Raw genomic sequence first — 17,710 nt, forward strand, 5'->3', positions numbered from 1 at the left:
CAAGCTGCTTGCTATCTCTGGGGCCAGGAGACTCACAGGGGAAAGGCCAGGTTTGGAGGTCCTGATCCTGGAGCCCAGAGCTACGCCGAGAGAGGACAGCCTATGGAGCCTTGTCCTCCCGATTCTGCCCCCGGCCCCTGGGAACAGCGTCCTCCCAGCTCAGAGGCCCTGGAGGTGGAGGGGCTGCACCTGCTTTCAGATTGCTCTGTAGGTGTGAGTTGGCCTACGTCCTGAGCAGGGGGCTGATCCCGCAATCACCCAGGTGATGGGCAGCTTCTCAGGCTACAGGTGCTCCGAGGTAGTCCCTGCAGGGCACAACACCGGAAGGGTGTTAAGACATTGAACAGGGCCCCAGGCCACTCTGGGCCAAGACCTGAGCTCTGTTTGGCCATGGCGACTCTGACCTGTGGCAACCCCTGCTGGGCCTCAGTCCTCCCTGCTATCTCATGAGGATGTCAATATTGCCTTGGAAAGCAAACAAGGGCAACCTTAGCTCCCAGCAGGCCCAAGACCAAAGGAAGCAGGTTTCTGGGTTGTTCTAGAAGGTGAGGCTGGGGCGGATGAGGGCCTTGCCCCGAGGGAATCACAGCCATCTGGATCCTAGTCTAGACCCTCACAGGCCATCCCATAAAACCCAACCCTAATGTGAACCCCTACGGAAAGCGTTAAAGTGCGGGGACAGGAGGGTGGGGGATGACCCTTCAGGAGAAGGTTCTTAGGCCTAGGGGAAGGTTTGAGCTGGGCCACAGGGCAGTCAGAAGGGTAGGTGACAGGCATCCTGACAAGATCAGCCAGGGAACCCAGGAGGGACAAAGGTGTGGTGGTGGGCATGTTCCAGAAGAGAGCGGGCATCCCCCCACTCACCGCTGGGGCTGAGTGAGGCCAGGCCCGTGCACCAGGGGCAGCAGGTACCCTTGCGCTGGCGCGCCTTGGCTACCACGGCGCTCGGGAAGTCTGAGTCGGCGAGCAGAATCTGCCTCCAGCCTCCACCTGGCTCTGCACCCACACTGACCTCTGGCTGCAGGGAGCCGGTGCGGTGAGGACTCAGCTGGCGCGCTAGCCAGCACTGGAGGCCGGGGCCCCTCCCCAGCCTGGAAGGGGCCTGAGAGGCGGGCAGGGCCCCTAGGCTTAGCCCCCCACGCAACACCATGGAGCCGAGAAGACTTACTAGAAACAGACTGGATTTTAGGAAGCAGGCATGGAGGACAGCCAGCACCTGAACCGAGGAGAGGGAAGCCTCTAAGCGTGGACTGCATCGGGCATGACCACCCAGGAAGGGCTGGGCTCGACTCCACCATTAAGAGCTGGGGCTGTGGGGGAACCGTCCACCTCGCTGCCTCAGTTGGCCCCCTTTGCTGAGGAAAGGAGGGATAATTGCCTCTCACATGGATCCTAGGACAAAACAAAGCATCAGTCCCACATGGGTACATTCTAGGGAGGGAGAGGCCAGGGGCAGCACTGTGTGTGCTTGGGGCAGGGTAGGAGATACGGAGAAAACTGCCTTCTTTGAGGGCCTAGGAGAAAGGAAGATAAGCAGAGAGGAACTCCCAGACATGCTGCCTCAGGCCCTTTTCCAGCCACCCTCTAAGCAGGCTCAGCCGTAACTTGGGTGGCACTATTCTTACTGCCAGTATGATTTCCAGGCTGAGCCGGGGGTGAGGGAGGGGCAGTGCATAGGTGACGTGCATGAGACAGAAGTGGAGAGGAGCATGGGAGCCTTGGAGGCCAGGCCTGGGGCTTCCGACATGGTACCTGCCTTGGGCACGGGCAGGCCGTGCTGGAACAACCTGCCAGCTGTGGCCTCCAATTCAAAGGTATCCAAGTGCCAGGCCAGGACTGGAGCCAGCCTCCCCTCAGGGGCAAGAGACAGAGTGGGATGGGACATAGGCCACCCAGCCATTACTGGGGTTTGGGGCCTGCTGGCCAGCTGGAAAGACAGAGGGACTCTGCTTGAGGGAAGGACTGGGCCTGGACCACTCAGACCTACCTCTGTGACAGGGGCAGTCCCATCCTCTGGTCAGACTCATAAGCTGACCAGAGGGGACCTGTAGTCCCCCCAAAGTCCCCACCCCTCCTACCCAAGTGGGCACCATAAAAAGGGGTGCAGAAACACCAGGCACTCCTCCAAGCTGGCTGTGGCTTGCTGTGGTGGTCTCCAGGCCCCTGAGTGAGTCGAGTTGGGGGTCCCAGCAGCCAAGGTGGGAGGAGAGCTGGGTCCCCCTGATGGATACTGGATGGGAACACAGCAGAAGCTGTGAGAGCTGGTTCCTCAGGACTGAGCACCTCCGCCCAGATGTCCTCAGAGACACTCCCGCTGCCCAGTTCAGCCCAGAGAGCCAGGGCCTAGTGCCAAGTAGGCTCTCTGCTTGAGAGGAACGTCCTGGGGGTCATTACACCTCTCTGCCCAGAGGCTCAGGTGTCCAGGCTCTGGGTGGGCCAGCAGTCAAAAAGAAGGAGGCCGTGGGTCTGGGGCCCTGGTGTGGGTCCCCCAGCAGTCAGAGGCCTTGGTGGCCACAGAGCCAATGGGTAAGGGAGAAGGGGCACTGGGCTCTGCCCCACTGAAGTCGGTGGCACCAGGCTCCAGAAGGGTCCCTGGAAGGAAGACCAGCCCGAGAGGAAGTACTGCAGAAACCTCAGGCACCTCCTCTGCAGGGTGGGCCCAGCTGGAGGTTTAGGGCCCATATCAGGGAGGTGGGCGTTGGGGCCACAAGAGAAAGGGGCTACTTGCTGGTGCCGCATGGAAAGCAAGCCTGGTGTACAGAACGTGGCATCAGCTGAGCAGGGCGAGGTCTCCCTGAGACAGGCTTGCACCTGGACACAAGCCTCCTCCAGCAAGAAAATACAAAGAAAGTATCAATATAAGGGACTAAAAATAACTGCGTGCATGCGCAGTTGGGGCAAATTCTGGACAACGAGATACAAAGAGACCAAAAAGCCCAACTGCCACTGCTGAAGAGCCAGGAGCAAAAGCAGGGGGTGGGGAGCAAAAGCAGGGTACTCGGCATGCCCCCTGCACACACCACCACCTAAGGGGTGGGCAAAACACCTAAGCCACCCCTCCGGCCCGACCCCTGGACATACCCCTACCCACACCCCACATAAGGAACTGACTCGCCCCACCTCAGCTAGCGAGCAAGCAATGGAACCTGTTACTTGTCACTTGTTCTCGCTCCCCCCTGCTGCAGCAGGGGCCCGAATAAAGCCTTGCCTGAATTTCTTTTCTGGCCTCTGATCAAGTTTTACTAATTAAGGAGGCCAAGGACCCGGTTGGCAACATTCCCACCAGTCCTGAGGAACGCTGGGAGAGCCCGGGATGCCAGGGGCTGGGGCCAGAGGTGCCCACGACCAGGAGAGGGGTCTGAGCTACCTCCAGATGGAGCAGCACCAGGTCCAGAGAGGCTCCAAGCTGGACAACTGGCAAAGGCTGTGGTACCAGAAGCTGGGGGCCTGGGATGCACACCGGGCTGGAAGGCAGTGTTGGGGAAGCACCAGGCAGATCTGGTGGGGACCTGGTTTAGTGGCTGGGACTCGTGCCACCTGCTAGGCTTGGCTTCACCAGGGTGGTGGTGCACAGGGCTGGGGAAGATGCCCCTGGAAGCTGGCATCCGTGTGTCCTCAGGACCAACAGGTGGCAAGCTGAGGGGTGGCAGGGAAGGCTGGTCAGGGCTACCCTGGCTCTCCCACACTGAGGAGGTGCCAAGCTTTGCGGAAAGGCAGGCAGGGCCCAGGACTGCCGGGGCACCCAGGCCTCCCTGAGCAGGGTCTCTTGCCCACTCACAGTGGATGGGAGCCCAAGCCTCACTGAGGACACTTCAGAAGGAAGGGCCAAGGCCTCAGCAGGCAAGAGGCTGGCGGAAGCCCCTAGCTTCTCTGCTGTGAGGCCCCAAGCCAAAGCCCCAGCCCCTCTGACAGCGGGGCTTGGGGAAGGGAGGTTGGTAGGATCTGAGGACAAACAGCCGCCACGGTTGGAATCGCAGGCTGTGAACTATGGAGAGGAGAGAAGACTGCCCCGGGCTCACCACCCCCACCTGAGAAGGAGAGGGGCTTGTAGATGATTTTATCTGGTGGCTGGTGGAGAAAGGAGCAAGGGACCCCCCTGCCAGGCTTAGTAATCATTGGAGAGGCCTCTTGAGGTCCTTCCAAGGAGCACAGGGGTTCAGCACATCATTCCCAGGAGCCCAGGTTCTTGCTGCCCTGAGAAGGCACAGGGGCCTGGGGGTGGGGTCCCTAGAGGACAGAGGCAGCGGTGCAGGAGGCAGAGTGACCAGTTCAGGCTGAGGCTGGGGAGGGGTGGAGGGGGTGTCAGATGGGGTGGACGGCTCCATCAACGGACGTACGAGCCTCTGGGTGGGCAGCAGCTAGGACGCCCAGAGTTGGGGTCCCCACGGAGGCAGCAGTGTACCCAAGGAGCCCCCCCATCTGCCTGCCAACCTCAGTCCAGCCAGGGGAGCGAGAGGAGGGGCTCTGCAGCACCTCCCCTGCCCTGGGGCCTGGAAGGGCTGCATTAGATTGGGCTACGGCACCCCCTGGGCCGGGGGCTGGGGGAGCTGCCCGAGAAGAGGTCCTGAGAGCACAGAGGACAACAGCCAGAGCAGAGCCCAGCGCTCACCGGCCCGAGCGCCCCTGCGGCCTTCCTCACACCCACGCCCTCCCCAGGCTTCCTCAGCTGGGGCTGGGCCTAAGGGGCAGCAGGCAGGGCTGGAGGCACCACTCCCACCTCCAGAGGGGCCTGGGGTGGTCAGAAGAGGCACACGCAGTCAGGTGGGAGTTGGGCCCCACTCCATTTCCCCTGCAAGGGGCTGAGGGAGAGCAGCCCGGTCACTCCAACCCCCTCAGGGACGACAAGCCAGGGAGGAAGCCGTGGAGGTTACCGAGGGGAGGGGGGGAGCCTCGTACCCCTCAACCCCTGCATGGCCTTGCTCTCCTCCTCCCCACGACACCCGCTCGAGACAGAGCTTCACCCTCACTCACCTCCTTGCACGCTTAACTCCTGGCAGCAAAACTAGCTGGTTCGGCCTCTCAGCCTTTTGTACTGGGCTGGGGAGCCAGGTGGGGCGGCCAGGGGGCAGGGCCTCACTCACGCTGGAGGCTCACCTGAGCGCCCTCCTCCTTTTATTAACTTAGGGCAAGAGGTGCACGTGATGTCTAGCAAGCCCACCTGGGTGCGGAGAGAAGCCCAGCCAGGGCAGGTATGGGCCAGGCCAACAGGGGGCGGAGCCGAGCCAGGTACAAAGGTTCCTGGCCTCCCCGCTGGCCCAGAACCCTCAGGACTGGCTCTAGGTGTTGACACAGGCCCTGACTTGATGTGACCATCAGCAAGCTCCTGTACCAGTTTCCCCATCTGTAACCTAGAGGGAGTAGGAGTCCGTGTTACTGGAACACCTGACTCAGCATCACCTTCAATTAAAACCCAGGTTCCTGGGCTCTGCCCAAGGCCCTTCTCAACGGTGCCCGGGAAACCATTTCCCAGGTGATTGTTTGAAAAGCCCTGCCTGGGAGCCTTAGCCGGTTACAGGGAACGGTGGGGTCAGAAGAGCCACAGGTAACCGAAGCAGAGTGGGCCCCACTCCAGTTTCCTTGAGGGCTGGGGGGCACCCAGCACACTCAGCTCCACACCCCATCCCCCCTTCCTTGCCCTCAGCTCTTAGCCATCAATATCCCCAGCAAAGAATGGAACAGGCTTTGTGAAAAACTGTGAGGGGTGGTAGCACTGCCTCCCTGACAAGAGTCCTGGGGCAGAGTTCTGTTCCCTTCCCCACCACCTTAGGCTGGGCTCCTTAGGATGCTGTCATATCTCCTCCCTTAACAGACCCCTCAGGCCAGGGCCAGCTCTCTCCCCTTAGACTGGTCTCCCAGGACAGTTATCCCAAGGGAGGCAGCCGCCTCCCCCCACCAGCTCCAGCTCTGCACTGCTCTCACCCAGCCTCTGCACCATTACGGTCCTCTAGGGCCCCAGGCGGACTCGGATGCGGAGTCCTATCTCGAGGCCTCAGATCCTGCCAGGTAACTGTGCGCAAGATGCAGGCCTGGCACGTGACAGGGACACAGTAGGTGTACAAGGAAGGCAGGAAAGGAGGGAAGAGGGCAGAGGAAAGAAGGAAGGAAGGAAAAGAAAATAAAAAGTAAAGAAGGAAAGAATCAGAGCCAAATCCAGCAAGGCCCTGGTAGCCGGGTGGGTGAGGCTGGCAGGCTGCAGAAGCCCAGGGCCTGGGGGTTCAGAGTGACCCCACCTACGTTGCAATCCTGTCTCTCCCTGCCTACGCTAGTAGCCCGGAGTGATTCAAACTCTCCAACACTTCAGCTTTCTGTAAACATGAACCACACCCCAGCTCTTCAGGTTGCAAGACAGACTGAGTTGACTTGCTAGGAGCAGGCTGGATTTGAGCTTTGTTTCCGGGCCCCGCCTCCTCCCATCTCGTTCCTGCACTCCAGCCGCACTTATTTCCCAAATACTACACCTCTGGGACCCTGCACGTGCTGTTCACCTGACTCAGGAAGCACTTGGCACTCATTTACCCACATCTTCCTACTTGGCTCCAAGGCCCACTTCAGGCAGCACCTCTTCTGGGACCCAAGGACACCTCCTCACACCCCGGTTAGGCCAGGTCCCTCCTGAGCTTCCATGGCACCCTCCCCCCAGGTTCTGCACTGCAGTCACCACATGTGCTGGAGTTACCTATCTCCTGACCTGTCCCCTTCCCAGGCCAGGGGACTCCTCGGGCCTGTGTGGATAGAGTACTGGGGGCAATGGGTCTACACAAATAGTGTAGCTGAGCTCAGTGAAGACCCACAAATATTAGGGTAGATGCTGGTAGGTGTGACCAGCCCTCACGGACTGGCTCTGCCCAGATGGAGTGGGAAACCACGGCCAGGAAGCAACCTCAGCAGCCCTGAGAACAAACCTATGTGGGAATACATGCCAGCAGAGGCAGGGTGTCTGGAGGGAACCTAAGCCCAGCTAAGGTGCAGGAGGGGCCGTCCCTCAGTGGAGAGATGGGGACAGCTGTTTTACCTAGCGCTGGGCAGGCACATCCTTGGTCCTGGCAGAGGGGCACACAATAGGGTCTGGTGACCAGCATTTCTCACTGGGCGGTGGGCTACAGACCAGCAACCACCAGGACCCACATGGGTCTCAGGAGGGAGACGCTTTGCCTGAGCAGGGAAACGGCTGCCCCGTGGGCATGTGGTGAGGGCCCATATGGCTGCAGCTAGTGGGCACAGCGTGCTTGTCGGCCTAGCATCTTCTGGGCTGGGAGCAGGGAGAGCTGCAGCCTCTGAGTGAGGGGCTAGCGATGACATATGAAATCTATGACCTCCCCCCAAGACACAGTCAGGCCCCAGGTCCAAACACAACCCAAATTCTTTTATGTTTAATTGCCTGCCTCCAGGGCCCGCAGCCTTATTACAGACCTTAACTAGGCCAAGGGCCTGGCTTGCCAGCCTCTGGCTCAGTTCAGCACTCTGCAAGAAGGTAACCCACAGCAGGCCTGGCTGATGGGGCCCTGGCTTGGGGAGGGCCAAGGTCCTTAGTCGACATCTTCGGAGACCTCCCAGGACTGAGCTGTCACTCAGCCTGTCCCTTTTTTAGTCCCTGAGTCCCTGCAGCTGCTTGGCTTCCGGCAAACACACAACTTTCCTGGGAAAATGCACCAGGTTGGGGCGGCGCCTCAGGGAAGTCACTGGTGTCAATTCAGCACAGGCAGGGGCCTCCCAGGGGTGAAAGCAGCAGGCCCAGGACAAGGATGCCAGCCCCAGGCTGTATCCCTGCACCCCCTGTAGCAGGGGATGGGAGGGGAAGGCTCCCTCAGGGAGCTCCAGACTCAGGGGTTAAGGCCCAACCCCAAATGCTGGGGCTGTATGTAGCCCTAGGCTTTTCTGGGAAATGACTCTAGAAAGTGTGTGAGCCATATACACTGGACAATGTACCACTCTAAGATGACCAAGACTTTCTAGAGGAAGGTTCTGCGGGCCTCAGCCTCCTATTCCAGGCCCTGGCTGAGACCTAGGCTCCTGTCCTGGGCAGGAAGCAGAGAGCAAACCGTGATGGGTGTGTGTCAGGCATCACCGCACAACAACCCTGTGAGGTAGGCTGTGTTGTCCTATTTTACAAATGGGAAACTGAGGGCGCAAGAGAGGAAGTGGCCCGCCCGTTTACACAGCAAGGAACAGGAGCCAGGATTCAAGCCCAGGTCTGTCGGGCTCCAAAGCCCACACGTTTTCTCTAAGGAAGAAATATAGGAAGTAGTCCTTTCTGATAAAGGCCCTCAAGTTAAAAGTTCAGGGGCTCTCACCCCAGCCTGGGGTGGGGGGTGGGGGCAGGGTAAGAGCTGGAGAAACCCCAAGGCCATGTCCACTCCTGGCCCTCAGCAGCTGGACCGGCAGAAGCAGGGCATAGAGAGTGATCCCCAGATCTCCAAACAGCAGAGGCGACCAAGGCTACAGCTGATGGCTCTGGCTGCCCAACAGCTGCGGGCGGGGCGCGGTCCGGTCGGGTCCTGAGGCCTTGTGGCCCCAAGTGGGCAGAGCCAGGCCATTGAGCCAGGCGGATTCGAGCAGGCTGCGGAAGCGCGCCCTCATCGCGGGGCCGGGCGAGCTGGCACCAGCAGCAGGGGTGGGTGAGGCACCTCGGGACCCTCCTCCAGCAGTCGCCTCTGCTTTCTCCAGGCCAGGGGCTGGTGGCTTCCTCCCCGGCTTTTTGGCTTTGGGGGCAGACAACTTCCAAGCCAGGTCTAGGCTCTCTGGCTCCTCTCTGGCCACGGTGGGCTCTGAGGAGGGCACAGATCCAGCCTCAGTGTCAAAGTCACCTGGAAAATGAACATACCGTCAGGCTGCAGACCCCCAACACCCTCAAGTCCCATCTCCAGGCCTCCAAAGCCATCTAGACCAGTGGCTCTACTGTCCCAGGTCAGGGCGGCCCTGGCAGGGTCACAGACATCATGACCCTTCCCAGCACGCGCACACTGGCCAGACTGTCATGCCCGTCAAGCCGAAAGGGTGTGCTTCTCCCCAGGTGATACCAGCACTCTATCTAATGAGGGCACCCCCCCAGGAACCCTTTGGGTGCAAGGACAAGAGGAAAGGGGCTCAACAGGCCAGAAACCATTGGTCTGATCCAAAGGCTCACTGAACAGGTGGGGAAACTGAGGCACAGAGAGAGAGGACCCTGCCACGTATAAGGGTGCCATCATTCTTCTGCCACATCACCCCCAGAACCGGAACAAGAGCCAGGCAGGGACTGCCCTGAGAGCAGTGCCCGGAGGGAGGGAGTGGAGGAAGGGGCGGAGGGAATGGGAGGGGGCTCCTGACCAAGAGCACACCTACTTGGAAGGGAAGCTGTCAGGGGAGCACTGTCTAAGGACACCACTGAGGAGTGGCCCCATAAGGTTACGGGAGGGAATGGGGGCGGGGGCACCAAAATGCAGCCAGTGGTAGGAAGCTGGGCCCCAGACTCTCGTAGGCTTGGTCAGAGCAGGAGGGGTCTGTGACGTGCCTGGGACCCACTGTCCAGCGGACCTGTCCCTCTCTGGGCCCCAGAGAGCCCAAATGTATAGAGAGAAGACTGGCTGGGGAGCTTGTGAGTGAGGCATGACACCCACTTTCACTCTTTCCCACCCAGGAATAGAATTATTGTACTTGCATTTTCTTTGCACCCCATTAGGGCAAATGCCCCAACTTTGTAAGTGCTCAGTAATGCTCATCACCCACACCCCAAACTCCACATCAGCACCTCGCTGCCTCAGGCCCCCTCTCCACCCCGATATGGAGTCTGGACCAGGTAAATGCCCAGGGCAAGGCTGCCAGGATGGGGAGGGGACAAAAAAGAGTTTCTGTGGAGACACAATCAGAGGCCTGGCGGACATAAGGCAGGGGGACTACAGAGCGGGCCTCTGGCCTCAGTGCCAGATGTCCTGAAGTAGGACAGGCAACGACAGACACCAGTTGACACCATCACCAAAGCCGCGGCTGAAGAAGTGTGATCCTGATGGTACACGCCGTGAGGCACTACAGCCACTCCCGAGAGCAAGGTCCAGCTACTTGAACTGATGCAGAAGATGCTCTCGGACACAAAAACAGCACATTGGAGAACACCGTGCACAGATTATTTGGTAGGGAAAAGCAAACCACAAAATGACGCTCCGACTTACAGGCAATTTCTGTGTGTGTAAATATCTGGGAGGACTGGGGAATTACACATTTAAAAGTGTTCAGGGAGGGAGGGTGGGACCCCTCCCAGGTTTGGGGTATGAGGTGCTGGATGAGTGCAGTGCTGCTGAGACGGGAAAGACTGGGGTGGGAAGTGAGCTCAGGGCAAAGGTCAGGAGTGTGGTTTGGGAGGACTTAAGGGTTGAAGAGACCCCAGGTGCAGAAGCCCAGCATGCAGTCAGGTATTTGGGGCTTGAGCTCAGAAGAGGGGAGGCGGGGCGGGACAAACACAGGGGGAAATGACCTCAGACAGGCACAACGGAGGATGAGGGGGGAACCTGGGAGGGTGCTGCGCCAGGGAAGGCCAAGTTTTCCTGGGGACAGAGCAGTTGGCACGTTCAGAGACTTACAAAGGAGGCTGTGCAGGCGCTCATTGATGCTGGGGGTGAAGAGGGATGGGGGGCGTCCACAGAGCCTACCCTGGAAGGCCAGCCCCCTCCCCAGGCACGAGCTCTTTCCAGAAGCCCGGGAATCCCTCAGCCCCTGGCTGTGACCACTCACACAGCCCACACACCTGTCACTCGCTCACACAGCTCCGGTGGCTACTGGGGCTGCCCCATGCTCACCCAGCTGGCGGCGTACACAGTCTCGCCACTGCAGGCCCAGCAGGTCAGGGTAGATGTCGGGCAGCTGGCGCAGCGCCAGCAGCTTCAGCATGCGCGACGTGCAGCCGTGCAGGGCGCGCTCCCGCAGGGCCCGCTCCTCCGACAGCGTGGTGGGCCGCAGCTCCACGCGATGCTCCTGCAGCACGTGGTCCACGGAAGCGGGTGGCAGCCGCGGGAAGAGCCGCTCCTTCACCAGGTGGATGGGCACGAAGATGGCCCCGGCCCGCACCACGTGGGGGAAGGGGCACTGCTGCGTGCACACGAAGCTCTGCAGCTGGGACAGCAGCTTGCCCAGCAGCCCCTGCACACCCTGGCAGTCCTGCCACGCCGCCCGGCCCCAAGGCCCAGACGTCTCAAGCCACTCGCGCAGCTTTTCCGGCGGGGAGTGGGCCACTGAGCCTGAGATGGCGTCACACAGGGACGCATGCAGTCCTGCAAAGTGTTGCTCTGGGGAGTCTGCTGCGGCGGGAGTAGAAGCTGGAGCGGGGCCTGCAACTGGAGCCGGAGCCGGAGCCGGAGCCGGAGCTGGAGCTGGTGCAGGCGATGGAGCCGGAGCAGGGGCCGAGGCGGGGGAGGTCATGGCTACAGCTGGAGGGCTGGGCAGCGCCAGGTTGAAGCAGGCCACGGGCAAGGGCTGGGTGAGAATCTGTAGTCCAGCGGGCACAGGTGTGGGGGTGGGTGCAGGCTGGGCAGGGGCTGAGGTGGGCACAGCTGGGACCACGGCTGGAACCACAGTTGCAGGCAAGGGTGCTGGCCGGAGGATCTTGAATTTTCGGAACATGAAGGCCACAGAGCTGTGGAAGTTGGTCCTTGGGGTGGCCTCTGCGGTCACTGGCACCCCAGGCAGGTCTGGTGCCTCTGTGACTACCTTTTTCAGGACTTGTCGATCTGAGACCATGTCCCCCACACCTGGCATGTCGGAGACTGTGTTTCCCACGCCTGGCACATCCACAGCTGCGGTGGGCTTGGCATGCCCTGCGGGATGAGGGACCTTGGTAGGGGGGGCCTCTGCCGCGGTCTTCTTCACACTCAAGTCCAGTGCCACCTCCTCCTTGAGTGAGGCGTGCACACTCGAGGGGGCTTCCCGGCCAGGCAGAGATCCCCTGCAGTCTTTGTCGTGGCTCTCATCGGGGACTGGGGCCGGGTCTGGCTCATCTGTGGCCTCAGGTGCCTGCACGTCCAGGTAGTCACGGTACGGGGCCAGGCTGAAGACGTTGTCGATAATAGGCATGGGTGGGGAGCTGGGTGGCAGTGTGCCATTGTTCTGCGGAAGAGACTGGCGCTCCTGGGCACAGGGCGGGAGTGCCGGTGGGGTGCGTGGAACTGGACTATCTCCAATGATGATGGGTGCCCCAGGGTGCTCATCGCGCTGGGGCTGGCGCTGCTCTCTCCTGCAGCTGGGCAGCCACATCTTCTCCTCGGCTTCCTGCGCTGGCTTCTCCGCAGGCCTTGCAGGCTCTAAGCATGGCTGGCTGGCAGGCAGAGGCTGGCACGGCCGCTGGAAGGCACCGGGCTGTGGCACAGCCTGCACACCGTTCTGGGAAGGTGGCGTCCCTCCGAGCCCTGGGGATGCTCCATAGAGAGAGAGGTCATCCCGGGCGTAAGGAAAGCCCAGCGTCTGGGGGGCAAAGTCCACTGGGCAGCGTGGGGCAAGAGGTGGCTCCAGCTTGAGGCCTGGCGAGGGTGCTGGGAGGGGGGCAGAGGGGTAGGAATAAGTATCCAACCCCACTGGGGGCATATAGGGTGTCTGAGCTGCCTGCTGCCGCAGGTAGGGGCTGCTTAGCCCACCAGCTGCGTACCCGGCCCCCTTGTGGGCTCCCAGAGGCTGCGGTGGAAGCATTGAGCCATAGCTGCCCTGCTTCTCTGGGTGGCGACAGGCTGGAGGGCAAGGGAAGGCCTGTGCGGGATGGGGCAGCGGATAGTGGGTGGGCACTGCATCCTGGCAGGCTGGTCCCAGAGGTTGGGCCAGCTGGGTCCAAGGACTGGGGGGTCCCTCGGACAATGCCTGCTTGGGGTCCCCAGAGTAAGGACCTGCATACTTGGAGGCCAGGAAGCCCGTGCTGTGGATGGTCCGATACTTCTCCAAGAATGCCTGGCACGGGGAGAAGCTCACCGAGGAGTCTTTGCCAGATGTCCCAGCTGGCACCCCACGCAAGAAGGTGCCATCCAGGGACTGGCCCTTGCCAGGAGCTGGGGGCAGAGAACAAGATGGGTCGGCGGGGGGTAACAGGGATCCAGTCACCAGCGTCCAATCAACATCCAGAGGCCTCTTTGCTGCCCCTTCCCCCAGGCAGGTTGAGAGCCCATAACACAGAGGGTTGCGGTAGACAGGTTTGGGTGCCGCCAGTGGTGGGCCTGGGTAGGAGTGAGCCTGGGGACCGAAGGGCAGGAGCTCAACGGGGCCAGAGTCCTGTACTTTCTCGGAGCTTTCTGTGGGTGGGCGGTAGAGCAGGCAGCTGGTCAGAAGGTTGTCTGCCCGAAGTGGGGGTCCTGCCATGTTGGTGGGGTACAAGGGTGGGTATGGGGTCCAGGATGCCAACCGCTCAGACCCTGTCTTCGGAGGACCCCCCATGGGGCAGGAGAAGTAGGCACCCTTGTAGCTACAGGGGTCCTGGTTACCAGCAGAGGGGGGCAGGCTGTGCCCGGGCCCAGAGTCTGCCTCTAGGCGGGGCAGCTTGCCATACATCACAGGCCCCAGGGTCCCCAGTGGCCGCTTCTCCGCCATCACTGTGAAGGCTTCAAGCCCTCCAGGGCCCCAGCTACTCAACTGCTGACCTGGGAGAGAGAGGGAGAGGCAGGGGCTGTCAGAAAAACGGTTACAGGCAAGCAACAGAAGGCTGTTGCTCCTACTGGCTCATTGCCATGCCCAAGAACTTGGCACTTAGTAGATGCTCAATAAAGACTGTATGGATGAATGAATGAAGGCATAAGCCAACTTTATTTTGTAAGCTGCAGAATCCTTTGTTTAATGAATTCTTGTACAGCAGCCCTAACATACCCCTGCTCCCACTCCAAGAGCCCCTTCTGTTCAGCTTTCCTCCACATGACTCCCAAGACCCCTTCCACAATTTCAGACTTTGTAGAACACAGTCTGAGGATCGCTTCACTTGGCTACTCCTCCTGCCCACACCTCCACCCATTTACAGATGAGGAGACCCATTCATCCCAAAGTCACTGATGAAAGAGATGGGAGGAGAGGCAGGCTTCCTACCTCTCACTACAAGCTCTTATTCCAAGATGCCATAGTGATCTCTAGATGCCTACAGCAGCCAAGATGTGGAATCAGGCACTGTCTACAAATTCAGATTTCCTGTGATACTCTAGATCTCACTTTCTGACCTGCCAGTCTCATGGAAAATAGCAGAGCCAGGCCTGGAACCCAGGTCCCTAGGCCCAGGAGGACAGATACTGGGCTTGGTTTTAGAGGGCAGTGCCCCAGCGCAACCCTTTGTATAAGCCCCACCCCGCACCCTAGACCCACCCCAGACCCACCCCCAGGAGGAGAGCAAAGGCTGTCCAGCAGATGGTGCTGTGGCGCCAACAGGAAGCTCCCAAATGTGTAGGGGAGGAGAACCTGTGCCCATCCCAGCCCCTAAACTGCAGCTATTCCAAGAACATGGGGGCAGCACAGGACCATGGAGCAGGTGGGGAGGCGAGAGGATGTGAATATGCAAGGAAGGAGCTTCCAGGGGTCACAAAGTGCTAGTTGGCAACGACTCCCATTGTATTGATGGAAAAACTGAGTACCAGAGAAAGACTAAGGTCCTCAAGCAAGGCCAAGCAAGGCCAAGCAAGGATTGGGACCTAGGCTCAGAGAGGTCAACTGTGGCTTTCCTCAAGGCAGCAGGCACCCAATGGCCCAGGAGGGGGTCATCTGAGGCCAGTCTACTAGGACCACACTGACCTGCTTCTACCTCCCCCAGTGCCCTGTTCCCTGAAACCCTCAGGTGGCTTAGAAAGGATGAATCAGCTCAATCTTGCTATCATTAGGCCATGGGACAGGTGTCACAAGTTTCTATCACCAAGCCAAGACCAGCCCCCCTCTCAGTCTTCTCCCTTCCGGCTGGTGGCCAACGACACCCACACGCTCAGAGTTAGACCAGCACATTTTGGGGACAGAAAAAGCCAAGGGTAATATGGGGGCCAATGCCTACTCTCATCCCAGCCTAAGTGCACCAAGGAAGCCAGACAAGACTCAGAAAGAAAGCTGTCTCATCTCCGGGCCAGAATCCAACACCCCAGGCCAGCCTGGAGAAGTGGATGCTCCGAGAAGACAGGAAGGAGCACCAGAGCAACAATACAGATAGCCGTGCCCTATGACAGGGCCCTGCACCCCAGGCGGAAAGCCCCCACCCTGCTGCACAGCAACTTTGCAAGAAGGGGTTGTATGGTTTGGGGAGTGCTGAGCCTCCCTGCCCTTGGGGAGCTCTGGGTTAATAAGTGCTGGCTCTAGTCTCACCTCCCCCACACACTCCTTGGGGCCTTCTCCATACCCAACCCCGGCCCCAAGAGCCCTTCTCTCCTAGGCTCTGCCCATTGCGTGCCCTTGACCCTGGAGACTTCCTGAGACACCCCCCGGGACTTAGCCCAATAAAGGTGAGGCCACTTGGGACCCACAAGTCTTTGGGGGAAAGATGGGGGCTCCAGGGAGGCAGCAGAGGACTATGAAGGGTATGGGGGTAACATTACCTCCGGCTCTTAGGAGATGGGGAGAGCCCAGTGTTTTACACACTCCCTCAAGCGAGGCCCCTCTCCACTCTAAACGGTAGCCAAAATGTAGGTGCCTCCTTCCCTCACACACGCAGCAAGAGGCAAGCAATTGTTCGGAGAAGGGCGGGACCCCAGGGGGCAGGGTCACATCACCCTTTGGGCCACCGAGCTGCTTGCTGGCTGAGGTTGCGGCTGGGCTGGGAGGACCAACCTCGAGCAGCGCCCAGGAGAAGAGCCCACCACCGCTGTGCCATCCCTGCCCTAAGCAGCAGGGGGAGCAAACAGCTCCGTGGCTCAATTCCCTCTTCCAAGGCCTAAGGGGTCTCCGGATGGACGCTGGGCAAGACCAGGAAAAAGAGAGCGATCCTGCCCAGCTGTGGCCAGCGCTTGGACTCTCTTAGAGGGCTGAATCGGCTCCCCTTCCCGTGTTCTCACACCTCCCCTAGCTGAGGCTCTGGGCCCTGCCCACGCTACAACCGCATCTAGGGGCAGCCCAGGCTCTCGTGGTGGGGGAAGGGTCGCGGGATCCGCTCCACCGCCTTTCCCCTACCTGCCTGGCCCATAACTCCGGTGCCTGGGGCCCTCAGCCGACCTAGCTTTGGGGCTGCCGCCACACCCGACCCCGGCGGCTTCCGGGTGTCCCCAGGCCCTGCCCTGAGGCGCTGGGGCGCACGTGCACCCCAGCAGGCCGATACACAGGCCGCCGCCACCCATGCAAACCCGTGCCTGCAAGTACGTGCCTGGCGCATATCTGCACCCACGCCCCTCCAGAACTGCGTTCTCCCCTCGTTCGGGCCCCCGCGCACCCAGCCCCACGGACCGACACCCAAAGACTGGCGGGAGGGCGGGGGCAGGGGGCGGCCCGGCAGCAGAGTCCGGACAGCCACCGCCTCGGGGCGATCCCGCCAGCCTGGGCTGCGGCCAGAGGGTGAGTCAAGCCGTAGCGAGGAAACCGCAGGGCCGTCCCGTCCCAGTAGGGCGCGTCCAGGGCCCCGCGGCGCCTCAGTGCCAGACGCCCCCCAGGCCAGCCCCCCGCCACCCCCTCATCTCCGCCCGGGCAGTCCACGTGAGCCGGGCCCAGCGGGAGGCCCTAGGGCTCGGCCTGAGCTCCTCTTCGCCAGCCCCACGCCGGATCGGGCGCCGGGGCCCCGCCGGGGCTCCAGAGAGCTACCAGGCCCCGGGGGCCTCGAAGTCCGGGGAAAGTTGGGGCAGCGGCGAGACCCTGGCCCCGCAGCCCGCCAGCCGGGGGTCCGCGGCAGCCAGGAGCCACGCCACCTCAGCCCAGGCCCAGCGCGCTCCATCCCCGGGCCGGCCGGCAGGGGCGCCCTGGGGCAGCGCCACCCGCCCCTTCCCCACGCGCCGCCCGCAAACTCGGCCCAAGTTTCCGCGCCCGCAGAGTGGGCGAGCTCCTACCTGCAGGGCACCGGGGTTCCCGCTGCTGCTGCCCGGGGCCGCGGCCGCATCCTCCAGCGCCACCGAGGCCGCGGGTCCTTGTCCGGCCGGGCCCTGCACGGGAAGTCGCGGTGAGCACCGAGCCCGGAGCCACCCTCCTCGCTGCCTTTCGCGCCGCCGCCGGGCGCCGTCTGCGGTCCCAGGCGGGGCGGGCTGGGGGCGGAGCGGGGGCGGGGCGGCCCGCGCGGTTGGGGCAGAGCCCGGCCGCGCCTCTGGGAGCTTGCGCTCCCCTGAGCCCCGGGGTGCGAAGGGCCTGCCTCTGCCAGCCCTCTGGGGACCGGGCCGCGGGCGCTGTGCACAGTCTGTACCCACCGCACTCTGAGAACCATCGCCTGGCGCGCCCATCCCACGCCTTCATTCAGTCACTCCGTTAGATCATTCATTCATTGTCACTTTCTAGCTATGCGGCCTTGCGCCCGCCACTTGACCTCATGAGCTTTAGTTTCCTTATTTTAGTAAAACTGGGATTATATCATAGTGGTTGTGTCGTAAGGCTTAGAAGAGTTTGTATTAAAATATCTGGCTCTCAAAAAAATAAATAAAATATCTGGCTCTCAAAAAAATAAATAAAATATCTGGCTCTCTTGGGCTAGTACAGTTGCATTAGGAGGCTGGAGAAGGGCTCCTTAGTCTGTCCCCTCATCTCGGTGCAGCCAGTGAGGGCAAATTCCAAACAAATGTATCTCAACTCCTGTTAGGGCACCATACCTGTCTGAGGAAGGGGTGATTTCCCCATCTCT

General features: G+C 61.0%; 1 protein-coding gene across 2 annotated transcripts; it reads right to left on the bottom strand.

The window, feature by feature from the left end:
- Positions 1-7,354: 7,354 nt before the first annotated feature.
- On the bottom strand, positions 7,355-17,088 carry C3H15orf39 (chromosome 3 C15orf39 homolog). 2 transcript variants are annotated; one of them, XM_057544498.1, is made up of 3 exons: positions 16,932-17,088; positions 10,770-13,583; positions 7,355-8,804 (listed from the first exon to the last, which is right to left on the bottom strand). In XM_057544498.1, exons 2-3 carry the CDS (start codon positions 13,531-13,533, stop codon positions 8,437-8,439), a joined length of 3,132 nt encoding a protein of 1,043 aa, XP_057400481.1. In that variant the 5' UTR covers positions 13,534-13,583; positions 16,932-17,088; the 3' UTR covers positions 7,355-8,436. The 2 variants fall into 2 exon arrangements, with proteins under 2 accessions (XP_057400481.1, XP_057400482.1); XM_057544499.1 differs by having other exon boundaries at positions 8,667-8,804; positions 10,718-13,583.
- Positions 17,089-17,710: the final 622 nt, after the last annotated feature.

The sequence above is a fragment of the Balaenoptera acutorostrata genome, chromosome 3 (assembly GCF_949987535.1).
Source record: "Balaenoptera acutorostrata chromosome 3, mBalAcu1.1, whole genome shotgun sequence".
NCBI lineage: Eukaryota > Metazoa > Chordata > Mammalia > Artiodactyla > Balaenopteridae > Balaenoptera > Balaenoptera acutorostrata.